The sequence below is a fragment of the Panicum virgatum genome, chromosome 3N (assembly GCF_016808335.1).
Source record: "Panicum virgatum strain AP13 chromosome 3N, P.virgatum_v5, whole genome shotgun sequence".
Classification (NCBI taxonomy): domain Eukaryota; kingdom Viridiplantae; phylum Streptophyta; class Magnoliopsida; order Poales; family Poaceae; genus Panicum; species Panicum virgatum.
Genome location: NC_053147.1, coordinates 59154461 through 59177576, shown reverse-complemented (window position 1 = coordinate 59177576; position 23116 = coordinate 59154461). Strand labels below are relative to the sequence as shown.

The 23116-nt window shown below is 44.4% G+C and overlaps 2 protein-coding genes and 1 long non-coding RNA gene across 3 annotated transcripts; 1 reads left to right on the top strand and 2 right to left on the bottom strand.

Moving 5' to 3' along the window:
- Positions 1-8203: 8203 nt before the first annotated feature.
- LOC120663554 (putative glutaredoxin-C14) lies at positions 8204-8521 on the bottom strand. The gene has a single exon (XM_039942413.1). The coding sequence runs from the start codon at positions 8519-8521 to the stop codon at positions 8204-8206; it is 318 nt and encodes a 105-aa protein (XP_039798347.1).
- A 3362-nt stretch (positions 8522-11883) lies between these two features.
- Positions 11884-14235, bottom strand: LOC120666386. The gene is made up of 2 exons (XR_005671690.1): positions 13937-14235; positions 11884-13806 (listed from the first exon to the last, which is right to left on the bottom strand). It is a non-coding gene; the product is annotated as an uncharacterized LOC120666386 (long non-coding RNA).
- Positions 14236-14694: 459 nt separating this feature from the next.
- LOC120664978 (serine/threonine-protein phosphatase 7 long form homolog) lies at positions 14695-20673 on the top strand. Its single transcript, XM_039944384.1, has 9 exons — positions 14695-17736; positions 17825-17969; positions 18050-18389; positions 18479-18886; positions 18971-19272; positions 19342-19600; positions 19697-19946; positions 20024-20122; positions 20206-20673. The coding sequence occupies exons 1-9, from the start codon at positions 17730-17732 to the stop codon at positions 20505-20507; spliced, it is 2112 nt and encodes a 703-aa protein (XP_039800318.1). The 5' UTR covers positions 14695-17729; the 3' UTR covers positions 20508-20673.
- The last annotated feature ends 2443 nt before the right edge of the window (positions 20674-23116 follow it).

The window sequence follows — 23116 nt, the reverse complement described above, 5'->3', positions numbered from 1 at the left end:
ATTTGAGAGATCCTGGTCGTGGAGCGAAGAGAAATATTCGGTGTTTGGCTTTTAAGTATGTTTTAATTGACGATGAGCTTTATCGTCGAACTGCCAAAGATTTGCTTCTCAAGTGTTTAGACTCGGATCATGCCCGGGTTGCTATGGGTGAGGTTCATGAAGGCATTTGTGGTACTCATCAATCGGATCCCAAAATGAAGTGGTTACTTAGAAGGGCCGGTTTCTATTGGCCCACCATGCTATCCGATTGTTTCAAATACTATAAAGGGTGTGAAGAATGTCAGCGGTTTGGTGATTTGCAATTGGCGCCTGCTGCGTTAATGCATCCTATTATTAAACCATGGCCGTTCCGAGGTTGGGGGTTGGATGTCATTGGACAAATTAATCCTCCATCTTCAAAGGGGCATCGCTTCGTGTTGGTTGATTATTTCACTAAATGGACCGAAGCGGTTCCTTTGAAAAATATGACACATAAGGAGGTAATTGAGTTTATTACTGAGCATATTATTCATAGATTCGGCATTCCACAAACTTTGACAACGGATCAAGGTTCTTCATTTATATCAAAAGAGGTGCGTTCTTTTGCCGAATCTTATAAGATTAAGTTGCTCAATTCATCTCCATACTATGCTCAGGCCAATGGGCAGGCCGAGTCTAGTAATAAGATTTTGATCAAACTTGTCAAGAAGAAGATAGAAGAAAATCCTAAGAGGTGGCATGAAGTGTTATCCGAAGTATTGTGGGCTCATCGTATATCTAGACATGGTTCTACTAAGGTTACTCTTTTGAGCTTGTGTATGGTCAAGAGGCCGTTTTACACGTTGACGTAAATCTGGACGCATATAGATTGGCAAAGCAAAATGACCTCTCCGCTATTGATTACCATGATTTGATGATGGATAATATTGATGAGGTGACCAACAAGCATTTGAAGGCTTTGAAGGAGATTGAAAAGACAAGCTTCGGGTGGCCAGAGCTTACAACAAAAAGGTAAAACTTAAATCTTTTCAGGTTGGGGATCTGGTTTGGAAGACAATTTTGCCTCTTGGGATGAAAAACAACAAGTTTGGCAAATGGTCGCCAAGTTGGGAGGGTCCATACAAGATTATCAAAGTTATCTCCGGTAATTCGCATATGGTGGAGACGGTGCAAGGTGAGCGTCTACCAAGGGATATCAATGGGAGGTACTTGAAGAAGTTCTATCCTAGCGTATGGCAAAGTGAATGAGGACGAAGATGGCCGGTATTGGATATCACCCTTAGTTTTATTTTTTAGACTTGTATGCTTTGTGTAAAACATGTACATCAGGATAGTTCTTGCTTTTTGGCTTGTGAAACTCACCAAAAAGCAGGGGGCATATGTTGACAGCCAATTCTGGCAGTTCAGAGGCCGACCGGTCTGACCGGTCGGCCCAACCGGTCAGACCGGTCTGTCCAGTTGTAATCTGAGTATGCTTCGTTTTATTTTGGAAATTCTTGTATAAACCGACTTGGAGAGGGGTACGACTTCCCCGGCATATAAATATAAAGGCTAAGGCCGATTGAGGTATTCCCAATCGAATCAATCAAAATATCGCATTATTTTTAATCTCTCAAACCCTAGTCTTTTCCAACCCTAGATTGCTTTCTTCTTTCGTCTCGATGACGTTTGAAGACGTTCTGAGTGGCCTGCCGACCTCAGAGCAACCCTAGCCGTGCAAGCTCCGACGGGGTCCCTCCCGAGCTCGCGTTTCTAGGTCTTCGCGGTTCTCTGCTCCACACCGGTCCTAGGACATCGCTGGTTCAGATCGTTTTGACGATCTCCTGCGCGTTCTAGCGCATTCGAGTGTGTTGGCGCGATTATGTGTCAACACAAAGTATGGTGGGAAGTCATCAAGGAGGTGATATTGAGGGGATCCAGTGTCTTCGGAGTTCTCCGGGTGGGTAAGAGCTGCATGTTCATCACCAAAAATGATCTCTCTTGTCAAGGTTGTGGAGGCAAAATGGCACACACACACACACAGCCTGTTAGACATGCGTGCTTGCCCCAGAACATGTTGAGGAATGTATATGCCTTGAACTTGTGGAAAGCGAAGCTCCAAAGGTGCCGCCTCATGAGGAGTGTAGTCATTGGGTTCATACAACACACCATGGGGCACTTGACCCATGCGCACATACAGCTCCACGGCGTGTTGTAGCCCGTTGAAACGGCGTCTTGTCTCCCTTAACTCAGCTCGAATGCAACGAAGGCTTCGGTCTTGTGCCGCCACCAACTCAGACATACGCCTTTCATACATGGTGGCATCTTCCATTCCCATCTCGAACACATTCACACCTTGCAAGGGTCCTTGAATTGGAAAATGGGTGAATGGGTAACGCTCCAACTCGATCACTTCTTGGCGAAGGATTGCCATGGCCTTGTATGCCACTTCTTGAATTGCCATCTCAATTGAAGTTCCATGAGCCAAAATGTTGTGAACTTCCGTGACTCCTTCAACAAAGCGCCTCGGGATGAACACGGTGGCAACGTAGTCCACCATGCCCGGCCCAAGCCCCCTCGCAAAGACCGAGTACTCTGGCCTCCGCGAGAAGTTGCCTCTCCAAAGCATCTCGGCAAGAAGGGGAGGAATGCCTTCCGCCTCCTCAGCACGAGTCACCATGACAAATTGGCCCAAGTTTCCGTTCATCTATCATGATCAAGACAAGATGAGTTAGTGAACATATTAAGAATCATTAATGTGCAGCCCATAAGATAAGAAAATTATCTCTATGAGAGGTAAGAGTTATATACGCCATAGAAGAAATATAACCTTAGAAAAAGCAAAATTTTACAAGTATTTGATTATTAGTGATCACCATTTTATTCCTACGCGTGACTCACACCAAATTTTAGTGGTAATCATGCATGGAATGCAACCTTAGCTCTGGTACCACGCTGTGAGGAACCGGCCCAAGTTGATCCCACCTAATCGAGACATCATCCATTGATCAACTCAATTAGAAAGGACCAACCCCGGTAGTCCTTGGAATGTGTCATGAGCACCGCACAGGATTTAAACACACTCCGCTCACACAACAGTAATACCATTACATAGGCATGTTCCCACACGAGTTTATATTACAAAGAGATTCAAAGTTTATTATATCAAGTCTTTAGAGTTTACAGTGGAAAATCGCTAAACGTGCACTCCATACATATCACAAAATAGAAGGTTAACACTATATGCCGATAGTGCCCTTCATATAGCCACTGGCCATCTACTCCTCACCCGCACCTCCATCCGTGGGGTAGAAGTACCCAAAGACGGCCTCCGGCTGCACTTCACCTACATCAACTTAATGAGAACACCATGAGTACAAAGGTACTCGTAGGACTTATCCGATATGGGTATACACACTTGGCCGGCCACAAGGAGGATGCATTTGGGTTAGTAGCAAGGATAGGTCATGGAATTTAATTTTTGCATAAGAAGCGTCTACTTTGATAGTGTTGTAAGAAGCAAAAGACATTGCATCTATAATCTATACAACATACATCCATGAAATTGCATAAGTGATCATGTATCATAAGCTCAATCTTCTATGAACTTCATCGGTAACTCTACGTTAAAGTCAAAGTACAAGAGCGTGCTCAATGTCCGAGAGTGTGGCTATTGCAATAGATTGAAAACCCCGCAGGGGTGTACAACTTTACCCACACGATGACAAGACCAACGACCATACCCACGGCCATGGATAAGTGTTGATTCATGCCTCAACCTTTCACACAAACACAACCGGCTATGAGCGAACGGTCGGGAAGGACAAGTTCACCGGAACCGCTGATCACACTCCATCACTTCTCGCACCGAATCCGATCAAGGCAAGGTGTGACTCATGCTAATTGGCTTACCATCCCATTATTAAGCATGTGGCTTGTACGGAAAGTGCTCAAGTATCAAAGTGTTTACGCATCGGTCCTTAATCGACTTAAGCAAGTCTATATTTGAGTTCCACTCCCAATCATGGCTCTACCATACTTGCCCAAGTTTGAATCATCATTCATAGTTGTTCTGTTTTATTCATCATTGACTAGCTAGGTAGAATCAAACATTATATCCTATAACTCGCGAGCGGTGGTGCCCTTGCCATCTCTCGACTTCTACTGAAGCTAAGCATGGCTATGCATATAATTCGTGACTCCTAAACAAGCATACTCAACTAGATAGCAGTGTTCTAAGCAAGGTTGGTAATGCATCAAATAGGTTCTAAGCAAACATTGATATATGTATATTGTTTGGTAACTCATGTGTAAACAAGACCCATATACTTTAATGATCCAAAATAGGGGATAAAAGATGCATAGGTGCCTGCCTTGGTTCACAATGGAAGGATCATCTCCCACAGTCTCCGGTTCACCCTCTTCTTGCTCCGGTGTCATGGTCTCTACACGAATGCAATGATGCACGATAAATAAGTATGCCATGAATGTGTGCAATGATATGCAATTGACAAGAGAAAGCATGCTTCAATATTACAAATTTATGATAAATGAGGCTAGATATAAGGTGCATAAGTGGTCATTCATAGGTGAGTGCCCGGGTATTAAATAGGTAAAAGCGGACCGTCCGCGTGGGTGAGGTGGACCGTCTGGTCCTCCACGGCGGACCGAGTGGCGGACCGTCCGCCAGTCAGCCGCGGACTGTGCTGGGTGAAAACATGGTCTCTGTGTGTTTTTGTGCAAGACTAGGAAATGAACCATGAACCATCCGCGTGGGTGAAGCGGACCGTCCACCTCTCAAATTTTGAAAGGCCAAAAAAACGTCCAGAGGCTCTATTGGTCGGGTCGGGAGTTGGCGGACCGTCCGGCCGTGACGAGCGGACCGTCCGCGACACGGCCGAGGCTCACCGGCGAGTTCGTCGTCGGCGATTCCGGCCGCAGTTTGGGATGGGGTTTGTTCCTAGAGGTTCCTGGGAGAGTAGGGAGTTCATTTTGGTATGCATTAGGGTCTCGAAGCTCTAGGTCAACAATGGTGATTTGTACTCTAAGTGGGTTCCTGGCTTCCAATCCTAGGGCAATGGAGATGGATCGGGAGGGGGGGTGAACTCACCGGCGACGAGTGGAACACCGGCAAGAGTTCCAAGGTGGTGGGGGAGGCTTGGTGAAGCTCGGGGTCGTTCTTCTTGCTTGAAGCTGGAGGAAGGGGATGAGTATGAGGAAGAAGCTTGTTGGGGAAGCTCCTCCCCAAGGAAGAGGATGAAGTCGAAGTGGTGCAGCTCGTTGGCGTCGTTCTCCGGCGCCCTCCGGCGAGGTAGGGCTTCAATGGTGGGGAAGGAGAGGGAGCTACTCCATGGCTTTGGTAGAGAGAGAGAGAGAGAGAGAGTTTGGGTGAATGGGAGGCAGAGAGAGTGAGCAGGAGGTGCTCAGGTGACTGTGAGAGTCAGGCTGATGTGTGGGGCTTAGGAGGGGTACGTGGCGCCAAGTCTCTGTGCGCGTGACACGCATCGGCAGTGCACTGGCGGACCGTCCGCGAGTGGGTTGCGGACCGTCCGCGGTTGTCGATGTGGCGAAGGTTGACTTGGTCGTGGTTGATCGAAGTCAGCCGTGCTGATGAACTGCGGACAGTCCGCCATATAGGGGCGAACAGTCCGCCTCTATAAATTTTAGAGGGCTTAACCTTATAGTTTTCTCTCCCCTAAGTGCAAGCTAATCATGCTTAATGTTTGATGATGCATATGATGACATGATTATCTTTTTAATTAACCTAGGGCTGTTACATTCTTCTTTTTATCTTCGGTAACAGAAACTTTTACCTTTCATAGTAGTTAGAATCATTACTAATTTTACTTACGTTCAATTTGTACAAAATATATGCCATGTTATCATATATAGTATCTATTCACATCTTAACAAAATAATAAAAAAGCAAAAGTAAAACAAATAGCGATGAACATTGAAAATGATATCCACCAAGGAGTTTACGCATAGATTCGATTGTACATGCACACACGCGTAACACAACACAACAATCTAGTATATGTACCACTTCGCAATCGCCCCACTGATCAACTGGTCGTTACATGTACAAGAATAGAATCAATTTAGATTCCACATTAAAAATAAATATAAGATAAAAAAGTCAAAACTAAAGTGATTCCATGGTATCGAGCCCTACCTACCATAGAGGAATTGAGCTCTCATAGCTCACAATGTGGCACCCCACAAGCCACGTCTTTGGCTGGCTTGCTCTGATCTTCGCATCCCATCGTGGTTTGGGAATCTTAAAAAATTTAAAGCTATTGATGTAGATGAAAAGATATATATAGTCACCAAGGCCAGAGGCATCTCTCTCACGCACACACTATTACCTCACCAGGTTTGAGTGCGTCTACAGTGCATTTGTGATGCCGCGATCCGAGGGCGATTGCAATCTATTATTTATCCCATGCATATTCCTTTCAAAAATAAATTATCCCATGTATATATATATATATATAGACACAGACACGTCACTTTTATGTATCCATATGTAGTAGATCTATCTAAGTTGTAGGGGCACATATACTTGCAGATCAATAATTTATGTTAAAGTCCTCAAGCGCATGAGGTTAATTTTAGCATACGTTTATAAATATTTTTTCTCTGGCCGGCTTTTAACACCAGTTAATCAACAAGCGGCTCAAATCTGTTCTTAGTGATACTGAAGTATTTTTTTTAAAGATGCTATTTTTATATTTTTTGCTTAAAATATCATAAAATCACACTTTGATCTGAAAATGATTTTTTTGTTAGACATACATTGTATATATCTTGTGTGAATAAGTATATAAGTTGACCATATCATGCTAGCTATGATTCATAGCTAGTGGGCAAGTATTTAGAGCAAGACTAATGATTTAGCCGGCTGCTGGCTGCAAGAATCTTTGCAGCTCATTTCTTAGCCCACTTATATAGTTTTTTTTAGCTCTCCACCATTAATATATGGCTCACTTGTCTATCTCACAAAATTTCTTGATTCTTGTGTCGAAACTGTCTGTAAGCTAACAGCCCACTTCTCCTCTCTCTCCTATTCTCTTTCCTCCACCTCAGCATTCAACCTGTTTACAACCCACCATAATACTTGTTCTTATAACCGTTGGCCTAAACATAACAGAACAATGTTGCCATTGAACTTTAGTTCCATTTGAGGAAAGTAATTTAAACCTATGAGATTGCAGGAACCAAAACCACATAATAAAGATTATACACTTTCATGGCTTATACTACAGAAATAATTAAAAATTATATTAATTTTCCAAATAATAGTATATTATTTTTTATTTATTTGTCCTAGGCTTTATTAATTTGTTTTAGTTGACTTTGATATGGAAAAAAAAAAACTCGACCCACGAGGGGCAAGCCGCCCCCGGCATTAATGTAAGAAGAAGACATCTCACGCAGACCGAGAAAACCCATGAACCCCTGCCTCACCCTTACACAGAGGCGCCATAACCCATACCGTAACCCGTGTGAGAACGGGCCGGGGTGAGCCGGGACCTATTTCCATGTGCTTTGGCGTGTAGGCAGGCGAGGGGATTTTTTTAACCTCAGCCTGAAATTCGCTCCCACTGGGAGTCGAACCCAGGACCTGAGGAGTGCTACTGAGGTCACCTAACCAATCCGGCTAGGCACACATCGATGTTTTCTCTATTAACTCATAAATGACACCATATCAAATTACTCGTCACTCTGTTCATGATGTAAAGTCGACACCATATCTCTCTTAGATTCGGGAAAATAATTATTAAGGTCTGCCTTATTGCTCTTTTCAATCTGTATGGAAGTAGGTTCACTATTAGATTAGTTGCAACTTTTTAAACTAATGTTATAGGACACAAAATTACGATCGCAACAACAACAGAGATATATCTGCATTGATTACTTATTGTTTAGCTCTCATATATTTTCATATAAACCCATCATCAAAATAGGGTGACAATGCATGCACATGCACTCACCATTGTAAGTTAGAACAAAAACACCAGGAAAAGGAGGAGGAGGCGGCGGAAATTAGAAGCATGACCATCTCTCTCGCTCACTAGCTCCTACATCAAGGCATGCTGCTAGCTTGCAAGCTAGCTAGTTTGCCTTATTTATTCCTTTTGGAACTCGGAAGAACAGGACGGGAAAAAAACCTGCCGACCACCTTTTCCACGCTCGTATGCACTGCGCAGCGCCTGCTGCATGGTGCATGCCCTGGTGTCGTCTACACCCAGAGCGCGCCGGCGTTCATGAGCATGGGCACGAGCTCGCCGCCGAGGTGGAGGGATATGACCCTGTTGGTGCCGCCAACGAGCTTGCCGCCGATGAAGACAGCGGGGACGGCGAGGCCCCTGCCGCCGAGCATCTTGAGCAGGGCGCGCTCCATCTCCTTGCCCCTGGGGTCGCTGTCCAGCTCGTGCACCAGCGCGTTCACGCTTAGGTCCTGCATCAGCTTCGTCACCGTGTGGCACATGCAGCAGGAGCTCAGCGTGAACACCACCACCGCCCGCTCCGACGCTAGCTTCATCACGCGGTCCGCCATGTCGGTGGTGAGCTTTCACGAATCCTAGAACACACACTCTCTCTAGATCTCGAGTTCCTCTGCCAATGCAACCTCTGCTGTGGCCTGTGGATCGGAGATACACGTGGATATGATGAGTTTGCACTTTGTAGGATGGATTGTTTAGGTTGGGAGCATAGGGCCGGAGTGGCTGCCCTTTTATAGGGTTGGCAGGCAGCTGGGTTTCCATAACGGGTCCGGCTGGGTCTCGCTAGGTATAATGCCCTAGTCTTAAATATGGCTCAGTCCTCCTCACATGTTGAGTAAAATACGTACTCGCACTAGCCCTGTTTACACTTTCATCCTCGCTCGTAAAAAGGTTAACCCACAAGTTGAAATGCACTTGACACATGGGTTGGCGAGACCCTCAACTAGCATGGTGGGACAACTCCCCGCACATGCCATATTGCCATGCCACTAACACTTGGGCCACTAGTAGGCTCAAATTCATCCTTGTTGAGCCGGAATGTCACATATACCCCTCCTAAAGGACCCGACGTCCTCGTCAGCAACATATCCGCACACACTAGAGCAATCGACCAGGAACTTCCCTCTTAGCACTGTCATCCATGCGTACAGCACCGGCACACATGCCATGCCGTGTGACCACACACGGGTCCACACGCGCCATGCGCCATATGTCCACGTCCCTAGCATGCACATGCCCGTGTAACTGCGAGGGTCAGCTCTGATAGTCTCAAACTTTTTTCGTACAAGCCAGCACGATCTAGTTTACTGCTATGATGAGTGAAGAGCTATTCTCGGAGTTTCTGGAAAAAATAAACAAAATGTTCCACGGAATCTATAACCTGGAAGTAGCAACAACATTGACTAGTTGTAGATCTAGGGCCATATAGAACACATGCAGGTGGTACATCTTTGACTTTGAAAGATATATTAAAGTAAGTTCAAGGTACCAATTGTAGATTTGGACGCAAAAAGCTCTGTAGCATGCATGAGATCTATATGTATGTCTGGATAATGCATAAGCCGTCTTTTCAATAGGAACCAAGTATAGAATAGATCTGCTTCTCTTTCTTCTTACAAATAGAATTGGCTTGTTATTTTTAATGGAATGAAATAAATATTCATGCCTTTTGTCATAGAATCCCCTGGAAGGGTTAGGTACATAGGATATGTATGAATAGTTTTTTTCCAATACGATAAAATAAAGCGACATCGTGTCTATTTTTCTTTGCTAAAGGGGTATTTCCATGGGTTTGCCTTGGTATCGTGTTCATACTGTCGTATTGAATGATCCGGGTCGATTGCTTAACCCCTCTGCTCAAATCGTGAAAGCTCCTTCTTGTCAGAAGGTCAGGTAGTGTCTTCAAGGGTAGGCTCATGGTCTATGGCTGACCTCCCGAATATGGGGACTTTGATTCATGGTACAGTGCTTTGCTGACCTGACTAGCTATGTGCTTTGTTGGTACTTTTTCTTTAAGGGAGGGCTCCGGTTTTTCACCTTGAAATCAGATATCATCTTTGAATACCGGAGGAAATCGAAAGAAGAAAGGAAAGAATCAACCACTCCCCCCTCGGTTTAACCATCTCTCAAGCAATGCCTGAATCAACACATACTTCCTTTCTGGCTTTCATACCATCATCCCTTGTGCTGCTCGCCTCAAGCGCCGGCTGGACTAGCATTTTCAATCTTATTCAGACCCAGAGTGAAATTCCCCTGGCATATATGGTCCGACTATTGGGAGCTCAACCCTTCAAATAAGAAACGGAAGCCCCCCGCCAACCAGCCTCACGCGCACCCAACCTGTGTCTGCGCGCTGGTCCCCCAACAGACTGCATGCACTGGTTTTCCCTCCCCACGTGGCCAACCAGATGAGAGAGGGATTGGGTTGCAAGCAAAACTGATTGTGTTTTCTCGAGATAACTTTTCACTCAAATATTCAGTTCGCAAACAGTTTTCAACACTAGATTTCTAGCGTTTTTTTACATCATATGAGATCCATTTTGAATATTTTTTTTTTGAAAAGTTTGAAATTTGAATCTAGGTATCATAGAAACACATAGTTATAGTCATAGATGCATATGTCCTGAAAACATGACATAGAAACATATGTGTGCAGTCATAGAAATATGTGTGCAGAGGCACAACATTCTCTCTGGAATTTGAAATTTGAACTATAGAAACAAATATCTAGCATGTCATAAAAATCTGTACGCACACGCATATAACTGCATATAACAGCTAGGGTATGGAAAAATTTAAATTTTGAATCTAATTGGCTAATAGAAATCACAGTAGCATGTCATAGAATTTGAACTTTGAATCGTATCGACCCATAGAGATCACACTATCGTGTGGGATCATAGAAGGCATCTATACAGGTCGTAGAAGGTTATAGATGGCAGTTTATACTATATACATGTCGTGTATATTTCACCACATTTTAGATTAACAAAGTCATACAAACCCAAATGCATAGACGCTATGCAACACATTCGAAAAATCATGTACAACAACATCAATCATAGAGCTCGTACAACATAATTTTAAATTCATTGGTGGCGATCATAGAATGCAACAGTGACAATCATAGAAGGCAGTGTAGATCCAAACTATCTCGCCATACAAAAAACATGACAGAATCATAGAAATGTTGAACGGCCCGTATTACCTAGCATAGAAATGTTCTGAGCATAGAAACATAGGGCATGATGAAAGAAAAAGGTGTGAGCGTAGAAACCTGTAATTCATGTACTTCAGTAACGTCCTCTTTTAATCAAATTTCTAATTTCAAGTAAAAGATAAAAAAAAACTTGATTCTATGATCATGTCGTATTCTACACTTGAGCACGACTCATGGATTTTGTACTTGAGCAACATCTTTTTGTTTGTCGATTAGTTGATACCTAATTTTTAAATAAAAAGTAAAATGTTTGATCCTATGATCATGACATTAGGTTTTCTATATTTGACCATGAGAAGATACAAATTTCAAATGCAATGAAAAAATAACATTTCTATGATCATGTTACTGGGTTTCTATGCTCGATCAGTCGAGCACATGTTATGACCTGAGGTGTTGTCGACGTGGTGTTGTCGACCATGTGATGCATCTGCCACTTAACAAATGCATGCATGCCAACCCGCCCCCAGCCCCCAATTATGTGGAGCCACTATTGTTTTCTTTTCAACTTTGTAGGCAAAAGTTTCATCGTGTATAGAAACCTATGCATGTAAGCATAAAAATCAATATCTTTTACATGATAAATTTCGAATCTATTCATGCAAACATATTCATCTAGAATTTCTTAAAGAGATATACTTTCACATGGCATATATCTCCAAATTATACTTTCACATGGCATATAAACCTTGCATGGAAGCATAGAAACCAATATCTATCTAAAATTTGAATCAAATTCTTAAAGAACAAAATTGTGCATCAAGAACAATTGTGTTCTAGCCATCATGCTCAAGAACTAAGAATACAAAATCAAGAACAAAAATTCTTAAAGAGATGTACAAACTAGGAACAAAATTCGCCCATCATGCTCTAGCCATGTTGTAAACAATTATGCGAACTATAAAATTCTTAAAGATGTACAAACTAAGAATACAAAATCAATGATGTTTGCACTCCGTTGGTGAGGACTATGATGCTAGCTTGCAGTTGTGGAAGTTATCGTCCGGCAAATCCTCATAAGCAACACACCTCACTATTAAAAAAAGCATAAAAATCAGTTAGTGCAGTCATAGAAACATGAGAGAAAAAATAACAAAACAAATATATGGCTGCAATCACATATATCTAATTAAGCAACTACATGTAGCAACAAAAGGTACAAAAACCATTGAGGGCAATCATAGAAATATAAGATACAAGTCAGTATCTATGCTCAGACGTTTAAGATATTTAGTATCTATGCATAAAAAGAAACATGTAAGGCCAAGCATAGAAGCATGCATCTAATAGATGGATGCTCCAATGGAGTACCAAAAATAGATTGAGATCATAAAGAACCATCCTATTTCTGATCCTAGATAAACCTATCCTAATCTACTGCAACCGACCAGACAAAAGAACCATACAACAATAGCAGAGCTAGGCCTAGAAATACATTCCCATTCCCTACAACCTGTGTAGAAAGGGTGCTATGTTAGCATAGAAATCTCATGAGTGAATGAATATAATTAGAAATGAAAATCAACTTAACAAATATATGATTGCAATCATACATATATATGCAGCTACTTGTATATGATGGAAAAACCACCAGACATATAAACAGTTTTGGCAGACATATAAACCAGTGTTGGCAGACATATAAACCAGTAAGACAATCATATAAACATGGGAGGAAAGTACTAGACAAATATATGACACATTGCGGGAGCTGTCATCAATTGGATTCTCCTCGGCAACCCACCCTTGGTACCAAAAGGCATAAAAACCAGTAAGGGCAATCATAAAAGCATGGGTAGCATGTGTATGATACTATAATCTATGCATAGAAGAGACTAGCAGCAAACGGATAGTATCTATATATGGTCAGACACTAGCATGTATATTATTGCAAGCATGGGCAAACAGTCAACTAATAGTATCTATGCACAAACACAAACGTATCTATGCAGCAGCCACACGCCGCATCTTGCTTGGCCGCTGCGCCGCGAGCCGTCGCCTCCTGCGCGCGCGTTGCCGTCTCGCGTCGGCCCGCGCACGACTGCTGCACAGCTGCACAATCGACAGTAAGTTAAATCAACGTGGCAACGCTCCTTTCAGGTGCTTTCTTGAAGGAAGAGAAAAGGTTTCAATTTTTTGGGGTGAAAAGAAGAAAACTATAGAATAATCCAATCAGATTTGGGAGCAACATCGGTGGACGATGGTGGAAGAAGCAAGATCTGAAAAATGTCAGAAACAACGTGGCAATCGAATCCAGGCACCGCTCGCACGATTTCACCTCGTCGCCGTGCTAAATCTTGGATCTTTGCCCCACAGATTGAAACAACGGTGCGAGAGAAGCTAAGCAAATGGTTCCAGAAAGAAAACAGGAAAAAAAAACCTCATGGGAACAACCGCGAAGGGGATGATCGCGGAACGGGGTCGTCGTCTGGCGCTAAACTTGGTGACATACTCGATCTTGGCGAACCTGAAGGCCATGCCAAGGCTTCTGAAGAGCATGGAGACGAGCGCGCAGGTGTCGTCGAAGGGCGCGAGGCGGAGTTCCCCGCCGTCGGCGTCCATCCCGCACGCCAGCTCCTTGAACGCCTCCGTCACCACCGTGAGCGGCGTCTCCATCCCCTGCAAATAAGTAAACACACGTATCACAACAAGGGATCCTCGGGAACCCGCACGATTGATCGTGATCCCAATCCAAGCCAAATCTACAGGAATACACGGGGGAAGCAGGTGGAGGGGGGCGTGCACTTACCACCTGGCGGCGGCGAGGAACGGGAACTCAATGGACAACAGCGGCCGGTGCAAGCCGAGGGCATCGTCGCCGTTCTTGCTCGAGGGTGTGGGAGGGCGAGTCGACTGGGATCCCGCTGCCGCTCGAGTGCGCGGGAGGACGCACGGGATCCAAGCCGCACTCGGGCGCGCGGATCGAGGAAGGGGCGCGCTGGATCTCGCCACCGGCGCCATCGCACACATTGATTCCGCCGTCGCCGCTGCTGAGTCGGGCCTCGAATTGCGTTTGGGCAGCGTGGTTGTGTGGTCTGGGTTGGGAGCGATGGGGGTGGGGGCCGTTTTTTTTTATATATTTTTTAAAAATAAAAATTTCAAAAATATATGTCCGTTTTGAAATATTTCAAAAATACCCCGCGGTCGCCCCCCATAGGGTGACAAGCCTTAAGTGTAAATTTTTTTTTCAAATTCGCAATGAGGTCCCTGGAAAAAAAAGGCCCTGTCGCCTGTTGTCGCCCAGCCCACGGGCGACCGCCGCTGGGCCCAGCCCACGGGCGCGGCAGGGGGGCCTGTCGCCCCCCCCGCGGGCGACCGGGGTATCCCCTATAAAAGCTCCAGCCCTCCCCTTCCCTCCTCATTTGAGCCCGAAAATTCCACCAAAAATCCAGAAAAAAAGAGAGGAGTGAGGAGAAGGAAAGCGGCGAAGCCCTGTCGGATTCAGCACTTGTGATCTGCAGGTTAGTACATTTAGTTTATATATTTTTCCATTTAAGTACTACGTATTTAAATATGAGTAATTTAAGTAGGGGTAAGTAATTTAATTTAATTAGTGCTATAGTAGAACCATTTAAGTAGGAGTTCAATGATACTTTAGTTTGTAGTTACGTAGTAGTAAATTAGTTTAGAAAATTAGTTCTACGCATTTATTATTACAATTGCAGTACTATTAGAGACGTGTTTATAAATTAATTATGATTTAGAATAGAATTTGGCATATGCAGTATAGAATTTGAGTGTCATCACGTAGTTATGAATACTTATACATTGTAGTTGAATTTCATACTTAGTTTTTACGAATTATTGAATAAGGTAGTGAAGTAAAGAGTATAACTCGATAAGTATTATGTGATATACATATATGTCGAGCAAGATGCAGTTTCAAGTATTTTATGGTGAATACAATGTTATGTATGGGCCAAATGGAGTAGATCTTTCTGCCTTTAAGCGCACATCTAGCGGCATAGATAAACCTCTGGAAAGGAGTTTTGGTTCCATATGTAAGTGGCTGCAGCGTGGGTTTCATGTTGATCCGTTGACACATGTGATCACTCTCCAGTCTCTTGTTAATTGGGAGGTAGAAAGTGAATTATGGGAATTAATGATGATACACAGCACTGATGACTGGCAGAAGTACATGCAAGCAGCTCTAGAGCGTGGGTGGCCTCTGGCCATTCTTGTTCAAATTCAGGAGAAGACACAAAATGAAATCCAACATTGTGCAGATCAAGGAACTCCGAGTATTCAAAGAGAGACCAATTATGTTGAGCAAGATGAGTCAGAAGAGACAGAGAACCAAAACATGGGACCACAGGGCCTTGCTGATGAGGGAGAGATGATACATAGCATTGTGGACGAGATGGAGGCAGAAGACCAAACCGCAATAGAGATGGAAGAATATGAGGACTCATCTGATGACGAGCAGTACTCATTGCCAAAAGAGTGGAAAGAGCATGGTTTTGGTAGTCATGTCACAGAAGATGTACGAAATCAGGAGTGGGAGTACAGAGGGAACGAGGTAGTGCAAGGTGCAACATATCCAAACATTGAAGCCGTAAAAGATGCTGTGAGACTATGGGCAATCTCATTGAAACGAGAATTCAGAGTCGTAAAGTCTGGCAGTAAAGAATATGAGGTGAAGTGTGTGAATGCTAGATGTCCATGGCGAGTACATGCATTCAAGGGAAAATGGAAGTCAAACTGGAAATGTTCCATTGTCACAGAGCACACTTGTTTGCTGTCAGAAGTTCTTCCCTCGCATCGCAATATATCATGCGACTTTGTTGCAAAGCAAATGTATGGGTTTATTATGGACAACCTAAATTATGAGCCAAAAATGATTGTTCGATACATTGAGCAGACTTACCAGTACACCATCAGTTATTTGAAGGCATGGCGGGCTAAACAAAGGGTGTTCGAGATGCGGTTCGGCACATACGAGGCATCATATGATAACCTACCTCGTATGTTATCCCAGGTTGCTGCTAGAAATCCTAGAAGCTTTTATGACACATACCTTGTACCAGCCGTGACTAGGGGACAAAGAATTATGCAACGAGCCTTCTTTTGCATAGGTGCTTGTGTTAGAGCATTTCAATTTTGTCTTCCGGTGATCTGCATTGATGGCACATTTTTGACTGGAAGGTATAAAGGTCAGATACTCACCGCAATCGGTGTAGATTGCAACAACCAAATTATTCCGCTCGCATTTGCATTTGTTGAGAATGAGAACATAGACAGTTGGTATTGGTTCCTTAAACGAGTGAAGATTCATGTTGTTGCTGCACGTCCAGATGTGTGCCTTATTAGTGATAGGCATGCAGGTATCCTGCAATCAATACTGAAATTGCAACGTGGAACTGCGACAACGCCTCCATTATGGCCTGATGTCCAAAACAGGTGGTGCATTAGACATATGGGTGCAAACTTCTATGAACACTTCAAGAACAAGGATCTTAAGAACCTGTTTAAGAGGTTGTGCACCCAAAATCAACAGAGAAAATTCAATGCATTATGGCAGATGCTTGATCAGTTGACTGCAGAGCTAGTGAAGGTAAGGGCATCAGGAGCAGGCACGAGTCAGGCTGCAGAGGCTAGGGATTCAATTGAGAAGCCATTTTCACACTGGATTCGAGGTGCACCTAAGGAGAAATGGTCATTCCTTTATGATACCAACGGAATACGGTATGGTATTCAGACAACGAACCATGCAGAGTGTTTCAATATGGTTATGCATTCTTGTCGTGCCTTTCCACTTGTGGGAATTGTTGAGTTCATCATGTATGGGTGCATGAAGTATTTCAGAGAGCGTTACACGGCTGCAAGCATAAACATCAACAACCCCCAAATTCAGTTTTGCAAAAGAGTGACACAATATATGCAAGAGAAGATTGAAAAGGCCAAACTGCACCGCGTCATATCCACAGGTACAATGGAGCATAGATTTGAGGTTCTATGCAAGGATAGAAGTGGTCGTGGTATCCGTAGAGATAGGGTGGTACAGGAGAGTTTGATTACAGTTGATGGCAAAGCCTTCTGCTCCTGCATGAAGCCTAAGTTATTGCATATGCCATGCTCCCATCTCATTGCGGCATGTGCAGAGTCTGCGTTACAGCCAGGACTATTTGTTTCACCGTACTTTAGCAAGGAAGCAGCTGTATCCACATGGGGACATGAGGTATACGGGATTGGAATTGTGGGGCCTTTCACTCAGGATAATGAGAATAAGATGTTTATTCCTGATCCAGCCACTAAGAAAGGCAAAGGCCGCCGTCAGACACGTCGTATTCGGAATGGTATGGACGAGTCGGAAGCAAGCAAGGCACAAAAGCGTTGCAGCCAATGTGGAGCATTGAGTCACAACTACAAGAAGTGTCCTCAGAATGCACTTCACGATGCTGCTGACGTCGGTCCTTCCGAAAATCCCAGAGATGGAGCACCTCCTACGTTCAGACGAGCACCGGCGAGAATTGTTCGTGGAAGGCATTCGGTGTCATGATCCACAATTGTATTTCATTATTTGTAATATGTAGTAATGAAATATGGCAGGTATGTAATGAAGTATTATTGTATTTATGTGTCCAGTTTGTATGAAATATATATTTACCTATGTGTTCTCATATATTTTTGAATGCAGGTATGGAGATGGACTCCTTGCTAGACCCAGTGATCGACTCGAGCCACAGGTCTTACTTTGCAGCTGTTGAGCACCGAGCCCTAGAGGTGCTACGTCCTCGTCCACCCGGCGAGGCGATCTCTATACACCACGATTGGTGTGACCGGTATGTAATGAAATATTATTGTTTATCACTTATGTATTCGTCGGTATTCCTTTGTTTCGACATTTTTTGTTTTTTTGCAGGTTACGTGAGGCCGGCCTACTGACTCTGAGCCGTCTTGTCGAGGTTGGGCCTATTCAGCTCGACCGATCCCTCCTGACGGTGCTCGTTGACAGATGGAGGCCGGAGACACACACGTTCCACCTCCCGTGTCGGGAGATGACTCCTACGCTGCAGGACGTGGCCTACCTCCTCGGCCTCCCTATCGTCGGGGAGGCTGTAGGTCCGCGTGTGGTGGCGGCCTCGTGGAAGGATGAGCTGGAGGCCCGTTTTGCCCTGGTTGACCGCGTGGACGAAGCAGGTCCGATCAACCCGCACCCGCGAGCATCAGGTCCTTCGAAGACCTGGTTCCTACAGTTTACAGTACGTATTCATTGCATATATAAATTTAATTGTTACAATTCACATGTTCCATTGCCAGTTGAAACCATTAATCTTAATTGTTTATGCAGCCTGCCTTGTTGGCTGCGGATGCCGACGAGTACAGTGTGACCAGATCGCTGGAGGCGTACCTACTTTGGTTGTTTGGTTACATCATGTTCAACAACACTCATGGCAACTCGGTCGATAGGATTCTCCTTCCGTATGCATGGGAGATTGCGGATGGGGACGAGGACGTACTGCCCTACAGCTGGGGTGAGGCGGTACTTGCAGCCACTTACCGTGGACTCTGCGATGGGTGCATGAAGACACATGGGAACGCTATCCTGTCAGGGTGCCCACTACTGCTACAGCTTTGGTCGTACGAGAGGCTAGCCGTTGGTCGCCCCTTGGTCATCCACGAGCCTTACCACGGGGGCATGTACGGCGACGAGGAGGACGAGAGGCCCACTATGGGAACTATCTGGATCTGGTGTCAGGTATGTTCGCAACAAACCTAATTTTGTTATTCATTGTTACATGATGTATTAGCGCACTTTTAATTTTACTTATTCGGAATGCAGAGGTCCTGGGCACATGCGCGGGTTAGACGCGCATATCCTGAGTTTGTTTCGGAGCTCGACATGCTGACGCCCGAGGATGTTGTCTGGGAGCCTTACAGCCCAGAGGCTGTGGCTACCCGTGCACCAGCAGGCCTGTCTTCGCACTGCTCCGCGAATGCGAGCCTGTGGCTTACTTCCGCCGTTCTGGTTTATGACATCGCGGTTGAGGCATATTGCCCCTGGAGAGTCAGGAGACAGTTTGGGCAGCGCCAGGAGTTTCCGGTGCCCACCGCGTTGGAGCGTGTCAGTCGCCAGGACCACAGGTAATTATGAATGAACTTGGCTCATACATTCGTGTCGAATCTAACGATTCTTCGTGGTCCACTTTGTAGGTTGTCAAGGAGTGGCTTGCCGTGCTCTGATGATTGGCTCACCAAGATCCAGCCGTGGGTGGACCAATGGGAACAGGCAGACGAGCACTTGGTCCATCCAACAGGACCACACACAGATAGCTTCTTTAGGGCTTACCTCACCTGGTACTTACCCCGGACTCGGGCTCGTCTGGTTTTTGTTGACACTCACCCACAGCCACACCAGGCGAGGCCTCAGGATGGCTATGCCCGGCACCACGTGGAGGCACTAGCTGGCGCGGTGAGTCTCTTGATCATATTTGCATATATATATATATAATCATAATCATAAGATAATTCATGTGTTTCTAACTGTACCTTTACTGAATTGATGCAGCTTCGCCTTTGCAACATGATGGAGACGGACTGCTCGACTTACTTGACGAGGGTACGTGCCGGATCCCCAATGACCCAGTTTGAGCAGACAGAGGCATGGTCGAGGCAGCGTGATCAGTTGCGTCAGGTAGCGCACAACTTCGGAACCCGTGTGCAGTACGAAGACAGCCACAGGTCGTCTCAGGCCTCGTCGTCGTTCCCGTGTCCGTCGACCGTGCACGGGCCGACGTCGCAGTTCTTCCCAAGTGCAGGTAACGTACATATCTCTTTAAAATTATATCAAGTGTTCCTACATATTTACTAATATCACATACAGGATACGATCCAGCTACTGCGTTCGGCCATACTGGAATGTTTAGAGGGACAGCACCAGTTGGCGGACCGTATCCAGGGATGGTACTGGGGCCACAGATACCGGCCTACACAGGTTAGTTTATGTTTCGTATTTCGGTTTCTACATGTCATGACAAAATATACGAGCGTACGCTAACATCCACATTTTTTGCATAGGATTCTACCCCGATGCGGGCGCCGGACCTTCTTCCTCCTCCTTTCGACCAGATAACGAGACCTTCACCTTAGACGACTTCGACAGCTTGTCTCTAGAAGAGCCTGCCGCGCAAGGTGACCCCGATGTCTTGGGGTATTCACAGCTAGGAGGCGCACCACTTGGGATCTCTCAGCAGCAGACACCGCAGCCCCTTGCGCGTCCTGAGCGACAGGTGAGGTCTCCGGATGTTCTCACCTACTCCGAGGGCCATGTCCGTGCCCAGCAGAGGGCTAAGAGGGTCCGACGCCCTAGGGGTGGTTAGATATATCTGATATTTATTTGTAATGAGATAGTTGTGGACCTCTTATTTGTATCCGATGTTTATGATTGTGCTAGTTTACTTGTCATTTGTTTCTATAGATACTATTGATGTGAACTTGTTATGTTTAGGGGTTCCATAATGCTCGTTAAATAAGGGAAGTTTTTGCGATTTTTTTCCGTGATTTAATGAAGGACAAGTTAGGTGCGGTAGGAGTTAGCAGCCGAGATCCCGCCGACGATGAGGACGACTACACGTTCGAATAGCTCAAAATAGGAACTATAGTGTATCTAGCTGCGAGTACGAGATCACAAGTTGCCACTGCTCAGCACGGCGATCACGGAATTCCCAAATATCGCATTCTTTGCCCAGACATATGTGACCCAATAGCAGTGCACTTCCACCATTTCAAAAAGATGTGAAAACACGGCAACCACTCCAGTTTTTTTTCATAATGGCGGCTAGGGCTGGCTTTTTTTCTAAATTTTTAGGCTCAAATCACAAAGGGAATGGTGGCATACGGCGGGGGAGGGGCCCCTGTCGTCCCCCCAACGGGCGACAGGCCCCTGTCGCCCCAGGGGTGGGCGACAGGCCCCTGTCGCCCATTGGGGGGGGGGCGACAGGCCCCCCCCTTTTTTTTCTCCAGGGACTTCGTTGCAAATTTGAAGAAAAAAAAATTACACATCTAACTGTACCTTTACTGAATTGATGCAGCTTCGCCTTTGCAACATGATGGAGACGGACTGCTCGACTTACTTGACGAGGGTACGTGCCTGTCGCCCTATGGGAGGGCGACCGGGGTATATTTTTGAAATTTTCCAAAACGGACATATATTTTTGAAATTCTAATTTTTTTAAATATAAAAAAGAAAAAACCGCGGGGTGGGGGTGGGGTAATTGGACTCGCGAGTGGGCCAGGTGGCTTGGTTGAGTTAGGTTCAGAGGATGTTGGGTGGGCTGGTTGGATTGGATGTTGGCCCAAAAAGTAAGTTGGCTAGGGCTTTCAATTGTTATAGGAAGCCCTAGGCTCCTAATATATATATATATATGTTGCGGGCAGTGACTTTATCAAAATCTGGCATGTGTGCATGTACACTTTTTTTTCTTCTTAGAATTTCTCTATCATGTTCATTACCAGAAGTTTCTGCAAAAAATAGTTGAATTATATATATTGATCAACTTCATGTCCTAAGAAAAATGATCAGGCCAGCGGGGATTATTGCCTTCTTCTCAAGTAAATTAATAACCATGCTTGTAACAATGTAGGACATGTTTCAATGGGTTACGATGTACTCCCTCAGTCCCATGAAGAGTGTAATTGTATGTTTTTTGAGACATAAGTGGTGGCGTGAAAAATCTCTCATACCCTCATTTGTTTGCCACATGCGGTTAGTTTTGGCATGTAATTCAAATCTGACCACTTAATTAGGCAGGTAGTTGGAGATCCAATCTCTAGAATTGCACTTTTTGTGGAATTTTTTTTCAAACGCAGGATTGCACTTTTCATAGGACAGAGGGAGTATATATATGTTCACCAAGTACACCCACAACCCTAAAGTAGTTTGCGTAATACTAGCCCCAAAGAGAGGTTACTGACCATGGATCATGTTCCGCAATGGGTGCGAGAACAATCGGGAGTATAGGGGGTGAGGTCATCTCAATCAACACGACCATCTTGGTCACCTCTCCCTTCATCTAGTTCAAGGAGATAAGGGCGAACAGGTGGTAATTAATGTCAAAGAAGGGGCACATCGTCAATGATCCATGTTGATTTTGAGGTAGTTTCTTAATTTTTCATTTTCCAGTCAACAAAGTATGATGCACTCAATCATCCTGTTTTCTAACTTTTTTAGAAACACCATATATAATCCTATTACCTATGGTAAAATTTTGTTTACACAATGAGAGGGGTTCACCAGGCGTAGGAGTGCTTATAGCTCCCCTGATCCCTCTTCTGTGTTTGCATTGTTCTACTTGTAGTTGGTGTCTCAAAATTAAATAAACATGCACATGCAATTTAATCTAATAGAGGATCCATTTAGGATACCGGAATATGAATTTATATGTCATGTCATCTCTCCAGATGTGCCTAGCTAGCCAATCCTAGCTATATCTATGGAATAGCAAGCACAAAACCAAGATTCTTCAGAAGATAGATAGGGCCAGGGCACTACTATGTCTCTTCCTTGTTTTCACATTTAAATTGCTCATAAAGAATAATCTATCTAGAAATTTTTAACTGAAGAAAATAAAGGGATTGGGAGAAAAGGAATCTATCTGTGGATGATATGATTTGGCCGCGTCACTATTAGCTTAGCTTGCTATTGCTGAACGGCACAGATGCCACCTGTGCTGCAAATCACTTGCGCCGATCGTTATCAAGTTGATGAATTCATCTCAGAAGATAAATCAGAATAAAATTGAGTAAGGTAATCACTTTTTTGTCTTCTCATAGGACTCCACAGTACTTCGTGGGCACTATATATATATATATATATATATATATATATATATATATATATATATATATATATATATATATATATATCTGTGTGTGTCACTGAGGAGCAAAATGCATGTTATCCTGTCATGTCTGTGATCAGTTTATTTAT